The 19764-nt window shown below is 43.5% G+C and overlaps 1 protein-coding gene across 1 annotated transcript; it reads right to left on the reverse strand.

The window, feature by feature from the left end:
* Positions 1–3271: 3271 nt before the first annotated feature.
* On the reverse strand, positions 3272–19477 carry LOC142804042 (uncharacterized). Its single transcript, XM_075890552.1, has 2 exons — positions 19336–19477; positions 3272–8098 (listed from the first exon to the last, which is right to left on the reverse strand). The coding sequence occupies exon 2, from the start codon at positions 8076–8078 to the stop codon at positions 7014–7016; it is 1065 nt and encodes a 354-aa protein (XP_075746667.1). The 5' UTR covers positions 8079–8098; positions 19336–19477; the 3' UTR covers positions 3272–7013.
* Positions 19478–19764: the final 287 nt, after the last annotated feature.

Genomic DNA, 19764 nt, shown 5'->3' on the forward strand with positions numbered 1-19764 from the left:
AATTGAATTTCTGTAGGATGGACGGTTAATTTCTAAAAACGAAATCTTTAAAGCATTGCCTCTGCAGTTGGCGAAACTAGCGTCTACCTTAGCTTTTGCGCGTGACGACGGGTCATTAGCCGGCGTGAATTTTCTTCGTTTTTTTGAGCAGCAACTCTATCATTTATTTCCTCATTCCAAACATAGGCCGCTTTATTGATGTACTATCTGCCAAAAGCTAAGGAAGTTTTGTCCCCTCTCTCCCGGTTTTCCTTCGCACTTGCCCAAAGCTTCCGCCTAACTTCACGAACTTTCTGCGAATAGTCCTCACTTATTGATATAGGAGTGTTCTTCAGTTTGTGGCATTGTTTGAAAATTAATGTTTTATCTCTCGTATCGAGCAGTCTCAAGATGACCGGTCGTTTCTTATTCGGAGACGGACGACCTAATCTGTGAATGCGTTCTATCGCTACTGGTTCCAGCTCGTGAAGGTCTTGATAGATACCTTTATTTACGGCTGTTTCCAGGGATCCACCGTTTCCACCCTCTGGTTCTGGTAGCCCAAAAATGACCAAATTAGGTCTTCTACTGTGGTTCTCTAAATCGTCTGTCTTCCTTTCAAGCGTCAGAACAACTTGGTTCATATGTGTGAGCCGGTCCTGACATGAAGTGACTTTTTCTTCAAGGTTTGACAAAGCGTCCACCTTTTTTTCAATTTCCACCAGGCGGTTTTTCTTTATATCTTTAATATCAGCTGCGATTTCCCTAAGCTGCTTTATTATTAGTGCAGCATCGGGACCGGGGTTAGTTTCAATGTCTCCACCTAAAAGCAGTAATTTCCTGAGGCAGATAACACCAATATCAAGCAAGCAACACAGCCATGGGCACGGCAGCATTAGCAGAAAAGGATCGCTTGAACGGTAAAGCTTGCCGTAACATTTCCTCACCTGCACAGCAAAAAGCAAAAGATTGTCAGCGAACCGCATTCTTTCGGTGCCGCCGTGCCCAGTGGTAGCGCATTACAAAGGATGACCCTTTATACTGGTTCCGCATGGTGTCGCTCCATGCGAAGATTGCGTGCCGGCTTCTGCGCTTGGTGACGTAGAATGAAGTGATGGTCTGATGGGCGGTGTCAAACGCTGATCCCCAGCGTCATGACAGTAGAAATCCCTGAACTGATGCCTAGCCGCCTCGACAACGGTATGCTCATCGCAGTACGCAGTGCGCAGGAGGCCGAGGAACTGCACAGCAAAAAGCAAAAGATTGTCAGCGAACCGCACTCTTTCGGTGCTGCTGTGCCCAGTGGTAGTGCATTTCAAAGGATGACCCTTTATACTGGTTCCGCATGGTGTCGCTCCATGCAAAGGTTGCGTGCCGGCTTCTGCGCTTGGTGACGTAGAATGAAGTGGTGGTCTGATGGGCGGTGTCAAACGCTGATCCCCAGCGTCATGACAGTAGAAATCCCTGAACTAATGCCTAGCCGCCTCGACAACGGTATGCTCATCGCAGTACGCAGTGCGCAGGAGGCCGAGGAACTGCACAGCAAAAAGCAAAAGATTGTCAGCGAACCGCACTCTTTCGGTGCTGCTGTGCCCAGTGGTAGTGCATTTCAAAGGATGACCCTTTATACTGGTTCCGCATGGTGTCGCTCCATGCAAAGGTTGCGTGCCGGCTTCTGCGCTTGGTGACGTAGAATGAAGTGGTGGTCTGATGGGCGGTGTCAAACGCTGATCCCCAGCGTCATGACAGTAGAAATCCCTGAACTGATGCCTAGCCGCCTCGACAACGGTATGCTCATCGCAGTACGCAGTGCGCAGGAGGCCGAGGAACTGCACAGCAAAAAGCAAAAGATTGTCAGCGAACCGCACTCTTTCGGTGCTGCTGTGCCCAGTGGTAGTGCATTTCAAAGGATGACCCTTTATACTGGTTCCGCATGGTGTCGCTCCATGCAAAGGTTGCGTGCCGGCTTCTGCGCTTGGTGACGTAGAATGAAGTGATGGTCTGATGGGCGGTGTCAAACGCTGATCCCCAGCGTCATGACAGTAGAAATCCCTGAACTGATGCCTAGCCGCCTCGACAACGGTATGCTCATCGCAGTACGCAGTGCGCAGGAGGCCGAGGAACTGCACAGCAAAAAGCAAAAGATTGTCAGCGAACCGCATTCTTTCGGTGCCGCCGTGCCCAGTGGTAGTGCATTTCAAAGGATGACCCTTTATACTGGTTCCGCATGGTGTCGCTCCATGCAAAGGTTGCGTGCCGGCTTCTGCGCTTGGTGACGTAGAATGAAGTGGTGGTCTGATGGGCGGTGTCAAACGCTGATCCCCAGCGTCATGACAGTAGAAATCCCTGAACTAATGCCTGGCCGCTTCAACAATGGTATGCTCATTGCAGTACGCAGTGCGTAGGTGGCCGAGGAACTGCACAGCAAAAAGCAAAGGATTGTCAGCGATCCGCATTCTTTCGGCGCTGCCGTGCATGAATGGCAGCAGGTCCTGAATGTATTTACGGGAGCCTGATAACCAAAATACTTGATAAGTGTACTGTGGGAGGCATTTTAGCTATTTCAGGTGTGGCTGTGGCGATCCGATTACCCTAGCAAAAGAAAATAATCACAGCATATCCAGTGAGTGACGATGATGAGTGGGTTGAAGCTTCGAAGGGCTTTATCGGCAAACCGTGAATCATCCGCTGGTCGCGTCAGTCTGTCGGTTTGTCCGTTTGTCTGTCTGTGTGTATGTATGGCCGCCCGCCTGTCTATCTGTTCAGCTGTCCATCAGTCTCTACGTCCGTCCCCCATTGAACACTCTAGGTACTACCACCTCGCCTCTTTTTATGATATATTCATCATATGCAAGTACAACCATCCAGCGGACATTCCAAGGTCTAAAACGAGAGGTGGCTACTCACACAGCAGACGTGCGACCCTCGGCTTAAGGCGCTTTGCCCCTAAAAGGAGTGAATCTTCGGACAATTTTGCGATCCCTAGGAAGTCCGAAAGATTGGGCATTAACTGCATCCCAACTATTCCAACAGTGTCATTTGGCCCAGTTTGGCTTGGCTCAGTGCAGTTTGCATCTTATGCACTTACACCGCCATGTCAGTTTCAATGGGGGACACTCAAGTAGTTTCATTTTGAAAGTCTGAGCACACCTCTTGGCACAGGTTAGGTGCAAGCTCGCCAAAGTTTGAGGAAATGTAGCAGGTTGCAGCAGCCAGGGCGATTTGGCACAGTTTGGGCCAGCAATAAATAAAGCGAATTCCTTTGTTATGACGTCAATCAGGGAAGGCACAGTTCGATAGAGTACACTGGATTTATTTTACAATATTTACAGGCACGAAAGCACTTCCGAACATAACAAGGAAAACATCTGAGCAACCATACATGCGTCTTTTCTTGACCGCTCTTTCTTTAACACTGCTGCTCTGCCGCTTCCTGTCCCCCTCTCCCACATAAGTGCCTCTCTCTCCCCAAGTGGGCTGACTGGAGTGGCATACTTAACACAGGCAATGGCTTTCTCGCGGGGTCCTCAACCACGAAACGGGAAACACATGTGCCGTTCACAACAAGCATCACCGTTTAGATGGCCTGGGCATGACGCAGATGCATGCGTCTTATCATGTCAGCCAAGATCTGTGCATACTATCACAGACTAAAAATAAAGTAGTTTCAGGAACTGAGTCGGTGCAGTTACTTCGCCGTCCTGCAGCTCTTCAGCATAGTTCGGCGGGGCATGGCGGCGGATACCAAAACTACAGCGTAGACATAGGCTAATTATAAGGTAACATATCGCTATTCTGGCGAAAATACCCTTTCGGATGAGTCGTGATAAGTTGAACTAGACTAAAATGTGCCTAGACGTTGAGGCTTCTCAAGGAAACCTGGAACACAAAGGCACAAATCGAGCACTATTTCTCCCAACAAATTACCTGTATTAAAATGATTTCTTGCAACAGCTAATATGGCGGGTTCCCAGATTCACTTTTGAGGCATATACTCCACTTCACCAATTTCCTAATTCTCCTTGAATCGCCTAAGACGACTGGCAGGCGAAATGAATTTATATTTGTATATATTGAAATACAACGGTTCAGCTGACGCTTTATTCAAGCAAAAGCAAGATGGCGCCGATGAAGAAGAGGAACGGGCCGAAGACTGATCATGGTTATTGACAGATGAGGAAGATGGCGTCCAATGAATTCTTACACTAATTTTCTCCGTCGACGGAAGCGGCCAGCCTCGCCGCGAATTACGCTGGGGAACGCATACGATAGGGCTTGAGACGCGAAACGTGCACAATCTCTGTCCCGCGGCAGCGTTGGTAAAAGGGGACATGAACAGGTATGACAAGGTAGTTCACCGGTGAGGTCTGTTCGACAACTTTGTAGGGGCCAAGATAGCGTGACTCAAGCTTCTCGCATAAGCCAGGCGTTTGCGCAGGAGTCCACAGAAGTACATCGTCGCCAGGGCAGCAGAGAACGACGCGGTGAGTGGCATCGTAACGATGTTTGTGATCTTCTTGGCTAGCTTTGGTGTTTACACGGGCAAGACGACGGCATCGAGCAACACGGGACAGAAACTGGTCGCAAACGAATAGTGAAGAGTTGACGGGGCCAAGAAAAGAATGAAACGCCGAGCGGTGATGTCGGTTGGCGTCCGTATACTAGGAAAAATGGAGAATAGCCTGTGGTTTGTTGAATTGACGTATTATATGTATACGTGACAAAGGGAAGTATGGCATCCCAATTGCGATGGTCCGGTCACATATACATGGACAGCATGTCACACAGCGTGCGATGAAATCTTTCCATTAAGCCACTGGTTTGCGGGTGATAGCTAGATGTTGTTTTATGAACTGTTTTTGATGCTTGAAGAACTTCACTGAGTGTGCTTGAAAGAAATGCCTTGCCCCGGTCGCTCAAAAGAACACGAGGGGCTTCGTGACGTGGGTAAATAGCATTCAAGAAGAAAGTTGCTACTTCCGCAGCAGCTCCTAAAGTGATTGAGGCTGTCTCAGCGTACCGGGTCAAGTGATCGACGGCGGTGACGATCCATTTCTTGCCGTCTGATGTAGATGGGAGGGGCCCGAAGAGGTCAATTGCGATGACAGAGAACGGCTCTGATGGACAAGGAAGTGGTTGTAGGGTCCCGACTGGAGCAGTAGTGGGCCGCTTGCGGTGTTGGGAAAGTGCGCACGAGGCAATATATTAAGCTACCGTCGTGGAAAGACCTGACCAGAAGAATCGACTGCAGATGCGCTCGTATGTTTTGTAGTAATGCAAGTGTCCTGACGTCGGGTCGTCGTGGGAAGCGCACAAAACTTCAGTGCGTAGTGCACGTGGTACGACGGGAACCCATCGGTGGCCTTCCGGGTGGAAAATGTATCGATATAGCACATCGCCCTCCAACTTGAATAGTCGGAGTTGTTTCCGGAGCCTGGCATTAGGGGAAGATGAAGCGCCTGTAAGCCGACCGATGATGTTAGTGCAATAAGAATCGGCTCGCTGGTGAGTAGTAAGTACTGACGGGCCTTGCACCTCCACCACTTGAAATACAACGGTTCAGCTGACGCTTTATTCAAGCAACAGCAAGATGGCGCAGATGAAGAAGAGGAAAGGGCTGAAGACTGATGATGGTTATTGACAGATGAGGAAGATGACGTCCAATGAATTCTTACAATATACTTTTTGTCACTCAATTTGCCCTATACGAGGACACGCTCAGGTAACATGCGGTAACTCATCATTACGATGCACAGAGCTTCGCCTACATGCCATGATTCACTTCATGGAGATACATGCATTTTAATGTTACATTTCTATGGCACAGTTCTATAAAGAGAAGCACAACAATCCTAACTAAATACTTGAGATCTGAAAATTCATGCAAAGAGACATTTTACAAATTACAAAATAACAAAACTCCCTTTTTAATTCAGCCTAATCAGGCATGTAAAAACATGCTTTTTGCGCTAGCACCACGACAATGCATGTCTCATGAGTTGAGAGAACTGCAAATGAACTTCAACTTCATTAGCTCCTTATCCTCCCCTGCATTCACTTTAAATAACACAGAGAGCGATAAGAATTCAGAAAATCTCTTCTACACAGGGAGGCACAAGGTATAATTCTCACTGGCTAAGGACACTTACCAGCTCTTTTGAAGGAGAGTTATGCCATCTTGGAACTCATTAGCACCAATACCAAGTAGCAGTGGTTTCGAATTGCAGTAAGACTTTGATCTAGGCGAGTTGATTCATAGCAATGGGAAAGCATAGCGCAATGGAGGCAATAGACAAAGAACACATAATGAGCGCTTCTGTGTGTTGCGTGTTCTTCAACCATTCTCTTGCTCGTTTGTGCCTTGGCACATACAACGTATATCTTCAACCAACAAGAGAGCATGGCTTAGGGTCCCAGACAAAATAGAAAACTGGTGTGAAAGAAGTTATGCGAAAAGAGCCACCTGCTCAGCAAATGAGTACCCATGTTACTGAGTGCTAGGCTTCGTTACTTTCCCTACTCATTAAAAAAAACTAGTGGGCACTTAGCAGTGCGGGTAATGAAACCAGAACCCTCGAAAAAGCTGGACTTTGGTTCCCACTCATATACATTGCTCCTCTTCCCTACCATGCTTATAAGCATTCTCGCTAACGAGTAGCAAAAATTAAGCATCTATCCTCATCTTAAATATAACTCACTGCCTCTATCAACCAACAAACTTTCATCTCTGCTAGACCAGGAATTCTTTAAGGGGTAGCCTTTAGGCCCTATACATATATGGCTTCTCCTTTCCTTGATGAAGAGGCATGTGGCCTCTGAGGTTGTATTTTCCCGAGAAAGATGCATTGCAGTGCACACAAGAGTATGGACGCTCTCCTGTGTGAGTACCATACATGCATGAGAAGACCATTTTCTTGCGAAAAGGATGCACTACAGCGATCACAGGACTGCTCTCATGCGTGAGTGCGCATGTGCTGAACGAGGTAGCGTCCCATCACAAACAATGCATTTCAGTGGACACATGTAAACAGATGCTATTTTGAGTGAGTTTGCATATGTCTTACGAGGTTGAATTTCCGGGCAAATGATGCACCACACTGAAGACAGGAAAAAGGACGCTCAACAGTGTGAGTGCGCACATGGTCAACAAGGTAGGCTTTGAGCCTAAATGATACATTGCACTGCAAGCAAGAAAAGGGACGCTCACCTGTGTGCATACGAATGTGTCTCATAAGGTGGCTTTTCCGCAAAAACGATGCATCGCAATGGGCACAGGAAAATGGACGCTTTCCCGTGTGAATGCGCATGTGGTCATTAAGAGAATCCTTACGCGAAAAGTGTGCATTGCAGTGGACACAAGAAAAGGGACGCTCTCCTGAGTGGGTGCGCATGTGGCTCTTGAGGTTGCTTTTCCGAGAAAAGGATGCATTGCAATGCACACAAGAAAAGGGACGCTCACCTGTGTGCACAGGAATGTGTGCCATAAGGTGGCTTTTCTGCAAAAACGATGCATCGCAATGGGCACAGGAAAATGGACGCTTTCCCGTGTGAATGCGCATGTGGTCATTGAGAGAATCTTTACGTGAAAAGTGTGCATTGCAGTGGACACAAGAAAAGGGCCGCTCTCCAGTGTGAGTGCGTAAATGTTTCTTGAGGTTCTCTTTCCGCGAAAAAGATGCATTGCAGAGGACACAGGAAAAGGGGCGCTCCCCAGTGTGATTGCGCATGTGGTCTTTGAGTTTGTCTTTCCGTGAAAATGACGCATTGCACTGAGCACAAGAGAAGGGGCGCTCCCCAGTGTGATTGCGCATGTGGTCTTTGAGTTTGTCTTTCCGTGAAAATGACGCATTGCACTGAGCACAAGAGAAGGGACGCTCCCCAGTGTGATTGCGCATGTGGTCTTTGAGTTTGTCTTTTCGTGAAAATGACGCATTGCACTGAGCACAAGAGAAGGGACTCTCCCCTGCGTGAGTGCACATGTGGTCATTGAGGGAGTCTTTTTGAGAAAAGGATGCATGGCAGTGGAGACAAGAAAAAGGATGTTCTTCTGTGTGAGTGCGCATATGCTCCAGGGACGTGACAGAAGAAGACTGCTCCATGGACGTGACAGACAGGAAACCTGCAAAGCCAATAAAGAAAACACAAGCGTAATGCAAATTACGTACCATACACAACGTAGAATGGATTGCAGCAGCAGACAATACACACTGGTTGCTCCACATGTAAGTGAATGAATGATCACCTGGTCTCACCCAAACCAAAGCTAGTCTAATGGAACAGTGCAATGACCCAATCAATTTCATGAAAACTATCTTTTCATGAAATAAAAAGTAAAATGCCGCATTATGTGCCACAATAAACACTAAGTCATTGAACAATTTACTGCATTTTTCACATAACTATTGATAACACATTGCATTGCACCAATTTACGGTCTAACATGTGAACCACGTGAAACAAACAAGCCCTGAAAGAAATTATAATGAGGCCAAATAGATAATAACAAACGAAAGAAAAAAAGACATTTGCAAGGATTGCAGTGACATAATTTTGGTGGTCAGAAATACAAGTATATTGTTGTGAATGACACAAACAATTTGCTTTTATACTACCATCGCACTTCACAGCTTTCTTCCCAATGTCTCTATACAGCATCACTGAAAGCACCATGATAACAGGGAATAAAGAGTCATTATTTCAGCTTACATATCATAATTGACATCTTGTGTAAAATTAAAGTGCCTCTACTCATTATTGTGGTGACTTCTCTACAGAATTGTTTCCGTCAGCACAGATATAGTATATTTAAAAACAAAACTACACAGCAACAAACAGCTGATGTGAGACAAGCACAGTTTTTTCACTTGGGTGATGGAAATTTGAACATCATACCTGCCAACAAAGAAATTGCTAAAACCCCCGAACGGGGAAGGGGGGCACCACATTAATTTCGGGAGAGACACCCTTTTAAAATGACTATTTTTTTGCTCAGTGGTGTAGCCAGGATGTGCCACCACCCCCTGGCCACACCCCTGTGAGGAGGGGGGGAGGGGGTGTTACCGACTTTTTCAAAAATTTTAGCTGTGATATGTTAGCCTTTAGCGACAAGCATAATGTTTTGCCACCACAAGTCAAATCAACGTGCTAAATTATTTTTCCCCATTTTTGGCACCAAATGAAAAAACGAAAAAATTGCGAAAAACAAAACGAAGGAGGGGAGGGGAGTGGGCTTAAGCGCAAGCGCAAACATCGGCGTTGCGGTCTCATAATGGCTTAGACTGGTCGAACACACAAGGGTAGGGTTTCCCACTAAAGTGAGAGTTTCAAAGTGGGAGTGCGAATGCTCCCGAAATTTCTCGTCTATAAAATAACTAGCAAAAAAATTGATTTCCGCCAAAACAACTCGTGCATGTCTTCACACGTGAACGAACGGGACGGCGTAGCTAGCTGCTGCGAAAGCGTGGGTCATGGCTTTGGCTTTGATCGCTACTAGATTTTTTTAACATGAAAGCCAAAACACTTCCAGTCTTTTTTTATGTCTTTGCTGTCTTTAGTTAACCCTTTCGTCAGCCACGCATCCTCGGAGCTTGTAGATCGCTATTTCATCGCTGCAGTTTTGAGCGCGGAGGTCGCGGCAAACCGTAGTTTTGTTTTCAATCCACGTGCCTTCAAACTAAGTTGTTTTATGCTATCTATGATCGCAACTGTTGTGGTTTTGTCCCCAAAAATTGCTGAAAGCAGCTTTGCTTTGATTGGTCGAGCGTTGGCGGCGTGCTCACTTGCGGAGTTTTGTCAGCAACACCGTCGCATACATGATCACGTCGATGACCGCGGTTTCGTCCACAGTGGTTGTAGCAACGACAACCACAGGCACTGTAGAAGACAGTGCGTGTGCTGGTCACACACCTACTTCCGAAGCTTTCAGCACACTACTCTCGATCGGCCTTCGTTTGACGGTTTCAGTACTGAAGTTCATACCACAAGCTGCGATCAGAAAAAATGTTCGGAACATTCGAATTTTGGCTCAGTGGACACATGAATTTGACTGGGGAATTGAACGAATCTTTATCTTCTGCAATTTTGCCTCCCTGAGATTTTACTGTATAGGTGAACACCTCTCAAATTCGTTTATTATAAAATGAGATGGGCTCACAAAATGCCTAGAACGGAATGACGTGCATTTTTGTCAATGCGGCCCGATCTAGCACACGAATTTGGATTTCTGAAAGATTTCATGGCAACCGTGCAAACGGAAGAAACGGTCGATATCTGGAAGTCTCCCAGACAATGCGGGCAGGTATGTGATATCAACACCAATACATATTGTTCTCTCCGGGTGGCGAAATATAACACAGCGCCGTTTTAGTGGCCTTCGCGACTAGCTGCTGCAATGCGCCGTAACCAATTGCGAAGGCCACGCTAATTTACTCATTTTATTTTTTTAATCCAAAATGAAATATTTTTTTGTAAAATTTCAGGTAAGATTCGTAAAATTGTAAGCGGGTCAAAATTCGCACATTTTACGAGAAAATCGGAAGAGTTGGCAGGTATGAAATCTTGTAGTGCAATCCATGATTCTCTTCCCAATTTTAAACACACAAAACTGCAGAAAGCGAATGGGTTATTTAATATTTTCAGTATAACCAATCCGAAGTAGGTGTGCAGACCTGGTCACAACATCGTCACAATGTCATAATGGATTATGTTGCCAAGTGTAAAACGACAAATGATGTTCAATAAAATAAAGACTGTGGCAACGACCCTTCTGCTAACATCAAAAGCATGCAATTTTTTGGTTACGATTCGGAGCGATGGAAGCAACTGCAAGGGCGCACTGACCATTGTTAAAAGGACCCTGAAACACTTTTTCATGTAATCATGGATTCACTAAGAGAGCTTATTGCCTCACGAACTCAACGCTGCGAAAATTTCAAGAACTCGTACAGTACGAGCGGAGTTACAAACAATTGTCACATTCAATCATGTTCTTTCTTCTTTCGTCTTGGCGAAAACGCAAGAGGCTATACAGGGAGGATGCAAGGGGCAAATAAAATACGTCACGCGCCCCTAGTCACCTTGAGCCCTTTTTATTTATTTATTTTATCGACTACACACTTTTTTTTCCGTGTAATCGCACGTGCACGCGTAGACAAGTCACGGCCTCTCATGGCAATCCTTGTAAAGCCCATGCACGCCTTGTTCAAATCAGCCAATGGCTGATATATGACATTTTACAGGTGATTTTCGAGCGTCTTCTGTCATTTCTCCAGAGAAGAGAAAGCAATTTTTAGATGACTGATAAACTATTGTGAACTCCAGGCCGCGTGCTGCGCTATAATATTTGGCTCGCGTGTTCTTGAGAGCCTCCAAGACGGATCGGCAGCGTTTTCTGACCACGCTCAAAAAACGTTGCAGGGCCCTTTTAAATGAACACAAGCAACAGAGTGCCCTCAAACATACTGTTATTTTATTTTTTATTTATTACATACTGCAGACTTTAAGTCCAAGCAGGTGGGCTGTTACAAGGGGACATAGTTGAAACAATAGATGGCATTAAGATTGTTTGGGGTGAGTGTTTCATACACTCATAGTGAACACAAGCAACAACATAGCACATTATTTCATAATAACGCATGTACCCGACAAAAGAAGAAAAAAAAAAGACACCACAAATTCGTCCTTCATATGTTGTGCGATTAAAGTAAAAATAAATACACACTAAATACAAAACAATGAACACAATAATTTTCACCGGTCAAGCCAAGAAAGTAATGAATACACAAGTATACAATAAGTTCAGCACATACACGATTAAAAAGAAAACGAAAAAAAAAATGCTGTAATAAAAGATCGGAAACCTGAATTTTCAGGACACTGCTATTTAGAGCGAAGGAAAAACAGATTCTATGAGGATGCCCGAGTTGTTTCGTTCCAATCTGAGACCGTGCGTGGAAAATATGAGTACTTATAAGCGTCTGTCCTGCAGAAATAGGGTGTTAGAAATTTTGCGTGATGATGTCTTATGGGTCTGGTTGATAACGATCTCAGGTACGGTGATGGGTCAATCGCAAGTTTGGGATTCAGAAGAAAAGCAAGAAGGTCATTTTTTATCTGTTTTTGACGTGTGCTAAGAAGAGAAATGCCATTGGCCTTCATTATTTCAGAAGGAGAGTCGAATCGTGAGAACTTGTTAAAATGAACTGGACGGCTTTCCTTTGTATTCTTTCCAGGCACTTTTAATTTTTTTTATTTATTTAATACTGTAAGCCTTTCTCAGGCTCATACAGGGTGGGCGAGCAAATATACACAGACGCGTACAAACCAGGCAATATCGCACATAGCGGAAGAAACAGAATCACAAGATGATGGTGAAAATAAAACTTGTATGATGAAAGCAATTGTACAAAGTCATGGACAGGTCACAAAACATCGAGGTATCAGCAGGGGGTACTGTGATCAGTGTGTTCAGAAGCGCTCACAAACATAAATAAAAACAAAAGTTGCTTTTAGTCTTCATAAAACAAGCTTTCTACATTCCGAACAAATGAATCTACAGAGGAAGCGCTCACAAACATAAAAAAAAAGTTGCTTTTAGTCTTCATAAAACAGGCTTTCTACATTCCGAACAAATGAATATACAGAGGAATGATTAACGCATTCCTGTGGCAATTTGTTCCACTCTTCCACTGCTGACGGGAAGAATGAATATTTAAAAGTGTCTGACATAAATGGTCTAATGCACTTATTGTGGTTGGTACGACGGGAGTGATGGTTAGGCGGCTTTATATAGTTGTCTTTATCTATGTTTAAACCGTTGTGATACAAAAGAAAAATAAACTTTAAGGAAGAGACACGGCGACGGGCTGCAAGGGTCGGCAAGCATGCCCGCCTGCGCAGCTCAGTGACACTGTCATGCCTCGAATACTTAGAATAGATAAAGCGAAGGGCCTTGCGTTGGACGATTTCTAATTTGTCGGAAAGATATTTTTGGTGGGGGTTCCAAACAATGCTGGCGTACTCGAGGATCGGCCTTATGAGAGATTTATATGCTATCATCTTTACATTAGGAGGCGCCAATGCAAGTTTTCGACGCAGGAACCCCAGCTGGCGAGAGGCTTTTGTGTATGTGCTGTTTATATGTGCATCCCACTTCAGTTTACTTGTAAAGGTAACACCCAAGTATTTAACAGCGTCGTTTCTTGCAATGTTTGTGCCGACCAAATTGTAACTAAAATGCTGGATTGTTTTTCTGCGAGTTATGCTAAGGCAAGCTGTTTTTGACACGTTAATTTCCATTCCCCACTCAAGACACCAACATGCAATATTAGCTAGTGTGGTATTAAGTCTAAGCTGGTCATCAGTTGTGCGGATAGTGGTGTAGATCACGCAGTCGTCAGCGAATAATCTCATTTTAACGTTAGGCTCAAGGCACATATAGATATCATTAACATATATTAGGAACAAGGTGGGTCCTAAAACAGAACCTTGTGGTACTCCGGAAAAAACTTCCAATGAATCAGAGGCTCTGTTGTTTACGGTTACATACTGGCTTCGATTTGATAGATACATTTTTATCCATGCTATTATGTTACTGTTAATACCAATAGACACAAGTTTGTCAATCAATTTACTGTGAGGCACCTTATCAAAAGCTTTGGCGAAGTCTATAAATATGGAGTCGGTTTGCAATTGTGAGTTAATAGTAGTTACGAAGTCATGCGTTATTTCCAAGAGTTGAGTAACGGTAGACAGGTTTTTACGGAATCCGTGTTGGTTTGGGTGAAATAAGTTGTTGTCTTCTAAATAAGTAATTATTGCCTTGTTGATTACATGTTCCAATAATTTACAGCAGCAGCTAGTTAGCGAGATAGGCCTGAATGTTTCTATGGACAGCTTGCTCCCGCCTTTATGAATTGGAATAACCTTTGCACACAACCAGTCGGCAGGTAAAGAAGCTGTCAGCAGGGATGCTTTAAAAATTGCTTCAAGGAAGGGACATAGTTGCTCTGCGTAGCGTCGAAGGAATACATTTGAAATATTGTCAGGACCCACTGATTTCTTAACATCGATCTGCAACAGCAAATTCAGAATACCTTCCGTAGTGACAACGACATCGGGCATTAAAAAAGGATGCACCGGAGCAACAGGGCTGCTTGGTGCGCATGCTCGTGTAAATACCGACTGAAAATACCTATTGAAAGCATTGGAAACGGTCTGCGCGTTCTTTACGATAGTACCCTCAATTTCTACTTCAGTTGTAGGGTTTTCAGGCCGTGCCAAGAAACGCCAAAATTTTTGCGGCTGATCCGTCATGAAGCGAGATAACGTATGTGAAAAAAAGTTTGTCTTGCATTTCTAATTTCCGCCTTAAGCTGAGATGCAAGTTCCTTTAAGATGATTGGATTCCTCTTTTTCTTACGCATTCTCTGTATCCTTCTTTTAAGGTGAATAATACGGCGATTGATCCATGGTGTTTTTCTTTGTGTGCGTTTTAGTTTCGTTGGGATAAAATTTTGTTCACAGTACGTAATTATTTTTTTCAGTTGAATCCACATACCATTACCACCCTCACATTCCTCTAGAGAAAAAGTCTCTAGTGCTGTGTTGAAGTAATCAATAACACAAACATCATTAGCTCTGGTGTAGTCTTTCACGGCTATCCGTGAATCTGTGCCATCGGGTTTGGTAGTTAAGCATTCAAGGTTAAAAGTTATGATTAACATTTTGTGGTCAGATATTCCATCTTCTACAGTGGCTTTACCGGATAGCTTATCGGAAAGAAAAGCTAGGTCTAGTATGGAGCGAGTGTTTCCTTGAATTCGGGATGGTTCCTGGACCAACTGGGACAATGAAAAATTGAACATTAAATCGTATAATAGCTCGCTGTTGGCGGTATTTCTAGTACTTGTTAAGTTTTCCCAGTCAATAGCGAGATTGAAATCTCCAGTAAGTATCAATTTGGTACGGGGGGTAACCTTATCAACCAGATAGTCATGTATTTGTAAAAGGTAATCATCAGACGCATTTGGCTTTCTGTAGATGCCACCGATCAGTACTGGAGCATCGTGAGCAAATATTGTGCTCCAAACGCTTTCGTGATTCGCGATACCCTTTTCTCTACGATATTGCAAACCACGTTTTATTGCAATGGCGACCCCGCCCCCGCGACCGTCACGATCTGACCGAAGTAGGAAGTATGAAGAAGGAACAATCTCAAAATCAAGAATGTCTGGGTGCAGCCACGTTTCAGTTATCACGACAATATCAGGAGTGTACGAAAATAACAATTCTTCTAGCTTGTCAGTTTTTTTAACAATGCTACGGGCATTCAAACATACCAATGAAAACGGTGTGGCGGCTTGCGGGTGTCACGCGTTGCTTTTCGCGCAACCATCGTGACGTGCCCTTCTCATGGAAACTCTTGCATTTTTTGCTTCATCCCATACGTACAAGTCGTCATCTATCTTTAGTTTATCGAATACAAGAGTGACCTTAGCACCATTTGTCCCGATCTTTTTTTTCTGATTGGCATAGCTTTTTGCGCAGGTCCCGAACTCGTGCGGAAAAGTCTTCGGATATCGATATCGCTGTTCCCTTCAGTTTGTTGCAATTGCGAAGGACTAACATTTTTTCAGAGAAATTGTACAGCTTAAGAATTACTGGCCGCTCTCGATTTTGTGTTTTCCTGCCGATTAGGTGCATGCGTTCTACAGATGTAACATTCACCTTGAGGATGTCTTCAAAAATGCCCTTAACAATACGCTGTTGTAAATCTGCACTTTGTTCGTTATCACCCTCTTCCACGCCATAGATTATTATGTTATTCCGGCGGCTCCTGTTTTCCAAGTCTTCTACCTTAACTGATAGCTCTCGCACCAGTTTATTTGTTTCTACAGTCATCACCTCATGCTCGGCGAGTTTATCCTCAAATTGCTGTGGGTGAGCTAACTCTTTTTCCATGGCGGTCAATCTTTCCTGTACGTTGCTTACTGTAGTTTCTACGTGTTTTAAGTTTTCAGAAAGAGCAGTGAGCACTTTATTCGTCTTTGTTTGTTCCTTTAGAATTTTCTTGAGTTAGTTTGAGTGTATGGGTCCTATACTGCACTCGCTTATTCTAATTTAGGTCTTATTAAAGAATAATAGGCCAGTTTTTTTACATTGCTAACATTTCTAGTAATTTAACATTGCATTTACATTGCTAGTAATTTAACATTCAATTTAACATTGAAGCTTATGTTTTACAATGCAAAGCTTTCTGAACGCAGAGGAGGAAATAATATTTATATGTTTATTCCACGATAAGGTAGTTGTTATTGTAACACCCAAGTATTTATAGCTATCGACTTGCCTAAGTGGGGAAGAACCAAGCAGGTAAGTAAAAGACAAGGGTGCTTTTTTACGCGTTATAGGGAGCAGTACGGTTTTATCAGCATTCAAAACCATTCCCCATTTTTCGCACCACTGCAATACGTTATTTAAATTGCTATTTAACTCAACTTGATCATCAAGATGGAAAATTTCTTGGAATAATACACATTCATCTGCGAAAAATTGAATTTGAACACCTGGGCTTACTACGCTAACAATATCATTAATATAAACCAAGAAAAGCAGGGGGCCTAGGACACTGCCTTGTGGCACCCCTGAAGTGACTGCCAAGCTTTCAGAACGTTTACCTTTAATGTCAATATATTGCTTCCTGTTAGTCAGGTAAGCAGAAATTCATCTGATGAAGTGTTGAGGGACGCCAAGAATTCTAAGCTTTATGATTAGTTTATTGTGCGGAACTTTGTCGAAAGCTTTGCTAAAATCAAGAAATATTACATCTATTTGGCCATTAGAATCAAGAGACGAAGCGAACGAGTGAACTACTGGTATTAGTTGGGTTATCGTAGAATACCCTTTTCGAAAGCCATGCTGACGTTCTGTTTGTGCAGCATTATTTTCTAGAAATTCACGAACACAGTTGGCTATAATATGTTCCACAAGTTTGCAGCATTGGGATGTCAGTGGAATAGGACAATAATTTTGTATAAGTGTCCAGTCACCTTTCTTGAACAAACGAACAATCCGGGCTGTCTTCCAGTAATAGGCAGTTGTGCAGTAATGACTAAGACACGAAACAAAATTACAAGAAAGTTTGCAAGAAGCTTAGCATATCGCTCGAGAAATATGTTAGGGATTTCATCAGGACCAGAAGAACTCTTAGTTTTCAAGTTAAGAAGCATAATAAATACCCCAGCATACGATATGAAACTCGTATCTAATAGTTTGGAGAATGTGCCATAACACGCACATACAGTTGTGCTAGAGAATACACTTTGAAAATAGTTGTTGAAGCGTTGAGCAATCTCACACTTATCTGTCACCGGCTTCCCGTCAACTGATATTTGAGTAACTGGTTTCTTGCTATTTTTTATGTTGTGTCATAACTTATCAGGCTCATTTTTTATGAAGTTACGAAGCGATATTTTGAAATAAAAATCTTTTGCTGTGCGAAGTGCACGAGTGAGTTCATCTTGCATCTGCCTTATTTTGTCATTCTGCACATGTTTCTTTTTATATTTCTTTATCCTGCGTTTTAGTTGAATAATTTTCCGATTCATCGAAGGCGTTTCCTTTTTAATTTTCTTTAGATTATTAGGGACGAAATTATTCAAGCAATAGTGACACATATCTTTGAACTTGTTCCAAAGTAATTGAGCATTGTTGCCCTCAAAATCAATCAAATAGTTTTGCAAGTAATTGATAATGCTTGGGTCATTGGCATGAGAAAAGTGCTTAAAATAACGTGCACAGATGTGCTCATACTTTTTAAGTGGTTGAAGCCCTAATGATATGCTTACAAGATGGTGATCATAGAGCCCTGGCTCAACTTCTACAGTGCAATCAGAAAAATCACGACTGATGAACGCCAGGTCTAACACAGAGCTAAGCGAATTCTGTACACGAGTTGGTTCATGGACTACCTGCATTAAATTATACCTTAACATATTATCGAACATAATGCTAACGTGTTTATTATATGGGCTACTGCCAGCAATGCCTTGCCAATCTACTCCCGGCAGGTTGAAATCACCGAGAAGAACAATTTTCTTATTTTCGTGTAATGACATTTCATTATTCAGAATCTCTAATACATCCGTTGTGGCATCTGGAGGTCTATAAAGTGTGTACAACATGAAACTCTGGCCCCTGCTAGAGATTTTAACACGCACGCTTCTGATACCTACTACCTCATCTAATAAAACCGCCGGAACACTACCTTTAACTAAGATAGCCACGTCTCCGACCCTAGCCTGCCGATCTTTACGAAATACTGTGTAAGAAGGGGGGAATATGTCACTGTTCCATATCTCTTCATTCAGCCACGTTTCTGTTAAGACAGCTACATGAGGATCATACAGTAGCAATAAAATTTCTAAGGAATAAGTTTTGTTTTTCACACTGCGGGCGTTTACATTCAATATTCAAACTTGTTTAGGGCTTTTAAAGGCATCATGCCAGTTGCAAGATAATGTCGATGTAATATCGCGCTAATCTTTTACGTGCGTGTAATGTGCGGTTTTTGTTGCTTTAATTTATTTGTTCAGCGTTTCATCCCAATAAAACTCTGTCATGAATAAGCGAGACCTTCTTCCCGAGTTGCTTTTCACTTTTAGCACTTTCCCAGAGCAGTTTTCGTTTTCTTAATGTTAATGCGGAGTAGTCATTCTGGATGAATATTAAGCTGCTTTTTAGCTTTTTTACATTAGCGAAGATTTCCTTTTTTTTCGATGAAATCTTGGAGGTATATGATCACTGGGCACTTGCCTTTGTGATGTCCAAGTCGATGAATGCGACCAATGAATCTACATTTCATGCCAAGTTTAACTTCGAACACATCTTTCACAACCTTATCCTTAAGCGACGTTTCTGTTTCATCGGATGATTCGGGTATTCCATGAAATATCAAATTAGATCATCTGCTTCGGTCCTCCAGATCTGTAAGTTCTTTGGCCTGAAAGTTTATGACATGCTCCACTGACTGTAGCACTGCCTGTACTTTATCGGCTTGTCCCGAAGGAAGAAAGGGCTCAGAACTACTTTCGAATACTTTATCGGTAAGTCTTTCTATCGTCTTTTTTATGTCTGCTATTTCTGTCTTCATTTCATTTAAGCCACATTGCAAGGCCTTCTGGCCCTGAAGCAGCTCTTCAACAATTTCTTTTTGTGTAGGTCCAGGATTTACTTCCACATCACCGCACAACAGCAACTTCAGCATAATTTATAAGCAATGCTATAGCACCGTTTGGGGCACAGCAGGACCACTAGGCCAGGACAGTCACTTCGAAACGTACAGTAATGAGAACTAACCTGCAGTACGAAAAACAGTTTCCTGCTTAGCGTCATGGCATTGCTGGGTCCGCTGTGCCCAATGAAGTGGTAGTCGTGAGGCATCTGTTTTATATCCTCCGCTGTTGATGACGTCACGCCTCGTTGGTTGATAGGTGTCGCCAGAAGTTCCGCACTATCATGCGATGGCGCTAGTTGATTTGATGACGAGATCGAAATTGAAAAGCTGGTATACACTGTTGGCTTGGCACACCTCGTGGCACACCTGACAAGTCGTTGGTAAACCGGGGGCGATTCCCAGCAAATTCTACAGTACGAAAAACAGTTTCCTGTTTAGCGTCATGGCATTGCCGGGTCCGCTGTGCCCAATGACTCCTCCATGTCCTCAACTTCTCAATCATGCTGCAACGTTGGGAAGTCCTTCATCAATTACATTATCTATTGTTGTCA

This window comes from Rhipicephalus microplus, chromosome 3 (assembly GCF_043290135.1).
Source record: "Rhipicephalus microplus isolate Deutch F79 chromosome 3, USDA_Rmic, whole genome shotgun sequence".
NCBI lineage: Eukaryota > Metazoa > Arthropoda > Arachnida > Ixodida > Ixodidae > Rhipicephalus > Rhipicephalus microplus.